Below are 8,085 nucleotides of genomic sequence, written 5' to 3' on the forward strand. Positions count from 1 at the left end.
CCGAGGAGGGGGGGCGTGTCGGGGCGGAGCGGGACCGGGCAGCGCCGGGTGCGGGCGGGGCGGCACAGCGGGGCGGCTCGGAACAGGGGGCTCGGCGCAGCGCAGCGATGTTGCGGGTGGCGGGGTTCGCCTCCCGGCTCTGCCGCGGTCCGGCCCGGCTGCTCTCGGCCGCCGCTTCCCCCATCCCCGCACCCAACCCGAGCCCGGAGATCGCCTACAACAAGGTATGGCCGGGCCGCGTGCTGCGGGGTCCCCGGGGCGGCCGAAAGCTCCGAGGCCCGGGAGCAGCGCGGGGCCCGGCGCACACAGCCCCGCTTCGGTCCGCTCGGTGCGGGACGGGAACGGCCGGGACACGGGGCGGGATGGCCGAGTACTGCGGGGAGGAGGCCCGGAGCAGCGCTGCAGTGCGTGGGGAGGAGCTGGTGCTCGGCAGCTGTTGTCGGCACCAGTTGTGTCTGAGAACGAAGTTCTCTGCTACGCGGGGTGCCTGACATGGGCCGATCCGGGAAGTGCTGCAGCAGTTCTAGTGCTGCGAACAAAATCGGGTGTACGATCGTTGTCCCGCTGTCCCGTGCTCCCCGTGTCCCCGCTCAGCTCCAGCCGGGCCTCCAAGCGCTGCAAGGACCCAGCAGGGCAGGAACTGCTGCCAACCCATGTGTTGTTTGCTGGGATTTGGACTCTTTTTCCCAACATGAAGCTGGCTTTTATTGCGCGCTTCTAGGCTGCCATATCTCCTCCCTGTCAGTGCCATTTTGGAGTCCTCACAAGCCACATCCCTTTAACTAAACAGCCTGTTTATGTGCCATCTACCAAGTAAAGCTCACACCGATTCCTCCACAGGTTTGGATCTAAAGTCTAACACCCATCCGCTCACTTCGTTACAGATTTTCATAAACAACGAATGGCACGATGCAATCAGCAAGAAAACCTTCCCCACTATCAATCCAGCTACAGGAGAAGTTATCTGCCAGGTTGCTGAGGGCGATAAGGTAAATGTTCTCCTGATGAGATCCATTCAGTTGCAGTGGTTCACATTAACAGACCCCAATACAGCTCTGCCACGTGCCGTGTTTGCGGTAATAGATGTTGGATCTACACAAATACTACAGTCTAGTGCTGCTTATGCACTTCCTTGACTACAGCTCCCATAAAGGTTCTGCTTCCCAGCAATGTGGGGCTCATCCCACAGCCTTGTCTGTATCCCCCAGGGGGGAGGTGAGCAAAGGAAGAGCTGTTGTTATTTGTTCATCCATGGTGAAGCAGCTCAGCTTTTCCCTTGCCCCGTGCTAGGATGTAAATATCAACCTGTCAGATGACATCGTGGAGACAATGTGACGATATTTGCACTGCACAGAGCTGAAATAATGGAGAGCACAAGCACAGGTGGTGGTTGTGCAGCTGCTGCACCCATCTGTTCAGCTCCCCCGTCCCCAGGGATGCAGGCAGCAGGAAAGCTGTGTGCATAGACTGCAATGCTGCATGGCACTGCCTGGGCTGATGCTCGTGGGATGAGTGGTCCTGGGGCTGCAGCTCCACAGCTCCAGGATCGATGTGTGCCTTGCAATGATTCCTTCAGCCGTTGAGGCAGAAAGTCCTTGTCTCAGAAGGGTGGTCACTAGCGGCTGCTGGTGCCATGTTTTCTCCTGGAGTCCAGGAAGGGCTTTAGTTGTATTTTAGGTGGGAGCTGGTTACTCCTTTTTCATGTTCTTTTCTGGACTCCTCTACAGGCAGATGTGGACAAGGCTGTTAAGGCAGCCAGGGCAGCTTTCCAGCTGGGCTCACCTTGGAGGAGGATGGATGCTTCGCACCGGGGGAAGCTGCTGCATCGTCTTGCTGACCTGATAGAGAGGGACCGGGCGTATCTGGCGGTATGTACTGCAACAGGGGCAAGGGGAGGCACAGGTGGGTGGTGAGGATTTTAGCCATAATGAAAACTGAGAGAGATACAAGGGACGGGGAGGGAAGTAGTTTGGGGAACCTGAAAGCGAAAAGGCCAACACACAGAATCCAAACAGCAAACTGAGAACCAAATCTGAATCCTTACGTGTGATTTTCCCCATCTCATTGTCTTTGTAGGCACTTGAAACTCTGGATAATGGCAAACCTTACTCTATTTCCTACTTGGTGGATCTGGACATGGTTGTCAAATGCCTCAGGTAGGTGTGGAGGCTGCAGGGACAGCGCAGTAACTCTTCCATCCCCCCATTCCTGCTCAGCTGGTCTGTGCTTGTTGAACCTCTGCACACAGAGAGCAGATTGCTCCGACTGAGGCACTGTGACTGACAAGGCTGGGGCTGACCCTTTCAGTCTGTTTCCTTTCTCTATTTTTTCTTTCTTTTTCTTTTCTTTTTGTAATTTAGAATGAAACTGTAACTCTTGTAACTTCCCAAAGGGCTTTTGTTTCACGTACATACAGGATTTGCGTGGATAAAGGGATCTGTAACGCACTGCAGAAATAACAAAATATACACCGTGCAAATCACAAGAGACAAATGTTTGTATTTACTGTCCATTCTTATAAATCACCTTCCTGGGAAATCCTTGTGTTAGTACGTGCTTTATGAAGTGACTGAAGATGGGGAGGAAACCAAACAGCTGAAGGAACGTTTCTTGTTTTCTAGTGACCAGAGAAATGTTTTAAATTCACTGACCAAAACTTTCTTCTTACCAGATACTTCGCAGGCTGGTCTGATAAATTCCACGGCAAAACCATCCCTTTAGATGGAGACTTCTTCTGTTACACCAGACATGAGCCAGTGGGAGTTTGCGGACAGATAATCCCCGTGAGTGAAATGTATCAGTAGGTCCTGAGGCATTTCAAGAATTCGCTGTTATAACAAGTTGTCTTAAAATGCAAGTTATTATCTGTCCTGCTAAGCTCAGCTTCCTACAGGTGGTAGAAACAAAATTACACTTGCAGCAGCTGGGAGGGCTGTTACTTTGAGAGCACTTGTTGATTTCACTGTCTACTTGTAAGATTTACTTTGTGTTTCCTGCTGCTGCAAATGAAAAAAGAACACAAACCTCTATAGAGGAGTTGTCCAGCTCAGAGGCGCTGTTCAGACTTCTGACTGTAGTGCTAGGAAGTAGTTTGTATGATGAGGAAATAGAGCCAGCATGCGCAATTCTGTTTTATATAACAAATCTTTTGGTCTATAACTGGTAGCAAGCACAGCAAGGTGGTTTGTCAGCAACAAGGCCAAATGGATGCCAGGTCCATGGACAGAGATATCTGCTTACAGGAGTAGCCAGGCTCTGATTGCTGCGTGTGTTTTTGTATTTGCATGCTTTTTGTATCTGCATTGTGCAAGAGCTGAACGTGAATGCCTCACAGGTCTGCAAGCCCTACGCTGTCATTACAAAGGCTTTCTTTCAAAACACCTCAAAAGAGAAATGTAAAGGCTAAGCAGACCGTAGAGATTAATTACAGAAGAGTTGTGGTTCCATAGTAGCACTGAGAGGCTTCACAGTTCAGAGTACAGTTTTCCTGGACAAGAAGAAGGCAGTGCCTGAAAAGGAGCCAAATGCAGCTGAGCAGCGAGGGGAGGATCAGGGAGTGCTTCCATAGGTGCTGCACCTGCAGATCTGAATGAAGCTCACTGCTTACTCACTCATTATTTGGCAGCTTTCAAACTCAGACCAGACAATATTTCTGTTTTCCAGTGGAACTTCCCACTGTTGATGCAAGCATGGAAACTTGGGCCTGCCCTGGCTACCGGGAACGTGGTTGTGATGAAAGTGGCGGAGCAGACCCCCCTGAGTGCTCTCTATGTAGCTAATCTGATCAAAGAGGTGAGAGAAGCGGCTGGGATCTGTTGGCTGACTCAGTGTCACTGCTGGAGTTCAGGGTAATAAGCCCAACTGATGAGCTACAGAGGGCGTGTGACAGGGACAGAGAAGCGCTGTCTGATCTGAAGGAAGACTAAATAGTCTCAGATATCCTAGCATTTGCTATAGCAAAAACAAATAACTAAACACCCTCATTTCCATACATGTGTGTGCAAAGGGCATCCTTGGTTCTGAGAAGGACTCTGAAGTTAAAGTAAGTAACAACTGTAGGGTGATTAGAAAGCTAAAATACATTTCCAAGCTATGTCTGAGATGCTGGGTGGGGAGAGGAATTGTGCTGGTTCTCACAATGAAATTGAAGAGCTGGGAAGTGAAAGTGAGATAGGAAGTGCTGTTCTCTGTGGGAGGCATATACCGGAGCTAACAGATGAGTGTATGTGTGATCTTTGATCCTGCAGGCTGGATTCCCACCAGGCGTGGTGAACATCATCCCTGGCTATGGGCCCACTGCAGGAGCTGCTATCTCTGCCCACATGGATATAGATAAAGTGGCCTTCACTGGCTCCACAGAGGTAAAGGAAGACAAATCTTTAAGCCCTTGGGACATAAAGAGCATTTTGTTGCTGTAAAACATCCTTTGTACAAAATACTGGAGGAGCGTTGCCTTCTGCAGCTTCCTTTGAAAAGTACAGCTGACTTCAGGGTGCATTCAGACTTCATTTTACTTTACATAAGACTCCGTTCAGGTGCTTTCTTTAGAATATTTACTATTGCTTTCCTTGTACTGAAGGTGAAATTCTGGGCAGACTTCAGTTGTTCCCTCACAGCCCTAACAATGAAGGGATTACTATTAAACTGCTGATGGAAATCTAAACCCAGCTGCCCTGCCAGGTGCTACTGTATGCTGGAGCTAATCCCTAATACCTCTTCTTCTCATGATGCAGGTTGGGCACCTGATCAAGAAAGCTGCAGCAGAGAGTAATCTAAAAAGGGTGACACTGGAGCTCGGAGGAAAGAGTCCGAATATAATCATGTCTGATGCTGACAGTAAGCACCTGCTAGCATAATACTTAATCTGTACCTTTCACATTGGCTTGCTGCAAGCAGAGCTAGAGGAAAAGAAACCCCTCCTATGTTGTGTGATACTCCAGCTCTGACACCACTTGGCTGTGTACAATAGTTGTTCAAACAAAGCCATTTGGTTTGGTTTTATTTACTTACCTTTTTTTCTCTCTTCTCCTCAATTCCAGTGGACTGGGCTGTGGATCAGGCCCATTTTGCCCTCTTCTTCAACCAAGGGCAGTGCTGCTGTGCAGGATCCCGAACATACGTCCAAGAGGATATATACAATGAGTTCGTGGAGAGGAGTGTTGAGAAGGCCAAGTCCAGAGTGGTTGGAAACCCATTTGACTTTAAAACTGAGCAGGGACCTCAGGTGAGAGAAGGAAATGTCTTGAGCCATTATTACATGAAGTAACTCAATCTCAAGTAACTGTACATCACCAGGTTAGAATCAAAGATCTCCTCCAGTCTCCTCTGAACTGTGCCCATGACCTCCTTGTGCAGGAGGGAGAAGTTAACTAACCATTCTGATTATTCCAACCCCCCTGTTTGAAAGTAGCATTTAAAAATGAGGAACAGACAGAGCACAGCTGCATGCAATGCAGGCTGCAGTTACATCCTTTTTTCACCCCTGACAAATACCAAACTGATCTGCCCATCCTGATGGCTCTTACTTAGGTGGATGAAGAGCAGTTTAAGAAGATCCTTGGTTACATCAATACTGGGAAGCGTGAAGGAGCCAAACTGCTGTGTGGTGGCAACCCTGCTGCAGATCGTGGCTATTTCGTCCAGCCAACCGTCTTTGGTGACGTGCAGGACAACATGACGATTGCTAGAGAGGAGGTGAGGCCTGCAGCACCTGCCTGTCAGTTTCCTCTTGACTTTGTCCTTTTGCACCCCCTGATGCAAGACGCTTGTATCTCTCCTGAGATCAATTTATAGTCTTTTTCATGTGATCTGCTTGGGTTTTGCAGATATTTGGGCCTGTCATGCAGATTATGAAGTTCAAGACAATAGAGGAAATAATCGAGAGAGCAAATAACTCCAAGTATGGTCTAGCAGCAGCAGTCTTTACAAAAGATATTGACAAGGCAAACTACGTGTCTCAGGCCCTGCGAGCTGGAACAGTCTGGTAAGCCTTGTCACTTCCTTCTCCTTAAACTGTCGGATGTATGTGCTCTCCTTTCCCATCTAACTTGCTGTTTGAAAGCCTGTGTCTGCTTTGGATCCTCACAGAATGTAATGTCTGACTTTCAACTGCAACTCTGATTTTTGGTAAAACTTAAGAGTTATATTGAACTTCTGTTTTCCCACAGTGAATTAGCAGGTGGGATGGAGGGAAAAGAAGTCCAGTTCTGCAGCTGACAACGTCAGCAGCTGCTATAGGGCTCTGGTGCCAGCAGTGATCAGATCATCGAGCACATCTATACAATCTGGGCTGTATTCTGAGGCCATGTTGAAGATTATGCCAAAGTCAGCACTTTGCCACACTTTACTCTTTTAGCACAGGGGATTTTGGAGACCCAGCATCTCACTATTTCATTTATTTAAGTACATTCAGTGAACCTGGTATCATTTATTTTTAATCACACCTCCTTCAGAGCTGTGGGTAGCAACCCAGACACTTGGTTATGTGATGCAAGACGTGAACTAATTTCATGCTGTTCCGTTTCCTGGTCGATGATGATAAGGTTCCATTACTGCGTAACTCTGTTGACCAAGATAACTAACAAATATGGAAACTGTGCCCAGAAATTCAGCCCGTCCTCTGCTGTAAACAGATATTTGCTGTCAAAGAGCTCTTCCATTATACTACAGTGGTAAACAAGAGGTTCTTAACTCTTGGTTTCGTTTTCAGGGTAAACTGCTATAATGTGTTTGGTGCACAAGCTCCATTTGGTGGCTACAAAGCATCCGGGAATGGGAGAGAGCTGGGAGAATATGGTCTGGAGGCATATCTGGAGGTGAAAAACGTGAGTATTCCTGTATCTGGGTACCTCCCAACACGTGTGAAATAACCACAAACAAAACTCTGTGCAACTCTGTTTAAAACAGAAAGCCAGTTCTGTTTTATACTGCTGAAAAGAACAAGGATATGTGCCCTGACTGACAGGTTACCTGCTGCCTGCACCACTTGGCACAGGGTAGCTGGCCCTCCCTGTAAATAACACAGGTGTGTTGGCTTCTCTGCAAGCTCACCTTGTGCAGACCAGAGAGAGCCTGTGCTGGGGATGCATGTCAGTTTACGTGGGCACATACTTACAGCTGCACTCATCACTCAATTAGGGGAATTCGAGTCTTGAACACCAACCTGTAACGCTGCTCTCCTGGATGCTGCCCTCAAATGAACAGAAACAAACACAGCCTGCAAGAAAGTAACGTGTGACGTTTGTTTTCTCTAGGTGACAATCAAAATCCCACAGAAGAACTCGTGAAGGTCAGCAGTGCTTGGAAACACCTATGCAGCTTCATGAGATACAAAGCAAGAAAACACCTTCCTTCTAACACACAAAACTTAAGCAGCAAACACGCAGCTTTGCATTAAGAAACTATTCATTACAAGGTGCCTGAAGGAGCTTTTCTTACAAATCTTACCGGGCTTTATCTTTTTAAAATACCAAATACATTTACTTGAGTGCTAACGTGGTACATGGGTGTGCTCCTATCGCATCTGTCGCTGACGAACGTGTTCTTAGCCCCAGCCCCAAGTCATTTAGATGGTTACCAAGCCAGCACTGAGGCTCATAATAGTTCTCAGTGCAGCCTGAGGTGACACCTGAGGGGACACCTGAGGGAACAGCTGAGATGATACCTGAGGTGACACCTGAGGTGATACCTGAAGGGACACCTGAGGTACGGGCTGACTCCCAGCTGCCCCCCTCGTTCTGTACCTAAATAAACACTGTCTCAGTCCCGCTGCCCCTACCTTCTCTGTAGCACAGTGTAAGCAGAGCCTCGACCACCCGTACAATATGGCGCCGCCATCCCTCCCGCTCCTCAGCAGGAGGCGCCAACCGCGCGTCCATCACCTCGCGAGACTTCACCCCGCGCTCTATACGTCACTCGGAGGCGCCCTGACCATGTCAGGCCCCTCGGGGGCTTTGGATGCTCAGTGGCGCTCTCAGGGCTGTCCACCGCCCGCCTGTAAATCGCTGCGCCGCTTTGGCGGAGGATCCTAAAATTCCGCGGTGGGATCTAAGAGTCATCGTTGTGTTCGGAGCAGCCCCTCGCATC

At 49.0% G+C, this 8,085-nt stretch overlaps 1 protein-coding gene and 1 long non-coding RNA gene across 4 annotated transcripts; one reads left to right on the plus strand and one right to left on the minus strand.

Moving 5' to 3' along the window:
• Nucleotides 1–69: 69 nt before the first annotated feature.
• ALDH2 (aldehyde dehydrogenase 2 family member) lies at nt 70–7,500 on the plus strand. The gene is made up of 13 exons (XM_015877785.2): nt 70–224; nt 885–989; nt 1,728–1,868; nt 2,077–2,156; nt 2,672–2,783; nt 3,664–3,792; nt 4,248–4,361; nt 4,734–4,836; nt 5,040–5,224; nt 5,530–5,694; nt 5,826–5,983; nt 6,710–6,824; nt 7,254–7,500. The coding sequence occupies exons 1-13, from the start codon at nt 108–110 to the stop codon at nt 7,284–7,286; spliced, it is 1,557 nt and encodes a 518-aa protein (XP_015733271.2). The 5' UTR covers nt 70–107; the 3' UTR covers nt 7,287–7,500.
• Nucleotides 2,480–7,936, minus strand: LOC116654119 (uncharacterized). Of its 3 annotated transcripts, none has more exons than XR_014949125.1 (3): nt 7,778–7,936; nt 7,163–7,216; nt 2,480–3,509 (listed from the first exon to the last, which is right to left on the minus strand). It is a non-coding gene; the product is annotated as an uncharacterized LOC116654119 (long non-coding RNA). The 3 variants fall into 3 exon arrangements; XR_014949124.1 differs by having other exon boundaries at nt 2,480–3,585; XR_014949123.1 differs by having other exon boundaries at nt 2,480–3,585; nt 7,115–7,216.
• Nucleotides 7,937–8,085: the final 149 nt, after the last annotated feature.

Source organism: Coturnix japonica, chromosome 9 (genome assembly GCF_054131305.1).
Source record: "Coturnix japonica strain WE chromosome 9, WE-NBRP24, whole genome shotgun sequence".
Taxonomy (NCBI): domain Eukaryota; kingdom Metazoa; phylum Chordata; class Aves; order Galliformes; family Phasianidae; genus Coturnix; species Coturnix japonica.

Excerpts from the sequence above, each read along its gene's own strand:
- ALDH2 (XM_015877785.2), top strand. The coding sequence starts at position 108 with ATGTTGCGGGTGGCGGGGTTCGCCTCCCGGCTCTGCCGCGGTCCGGCC. Across the intron at positions 2,157-2,671 it reads ATGGTTGTCAAATGCCTCAG|ATACTTCGCAGGCTGGTCTG; the intron begins GTAGGTGTGGAG and ends TCTTCTTACCAG. Across the intron at positions 3,793-4,247 it reads TAGCTAATCTGATCAAAGAG|GCTGGATTCCCACCAGGCGT; the intron begins GTGAGAGAAGCG and ends TTGATCCTGCAG.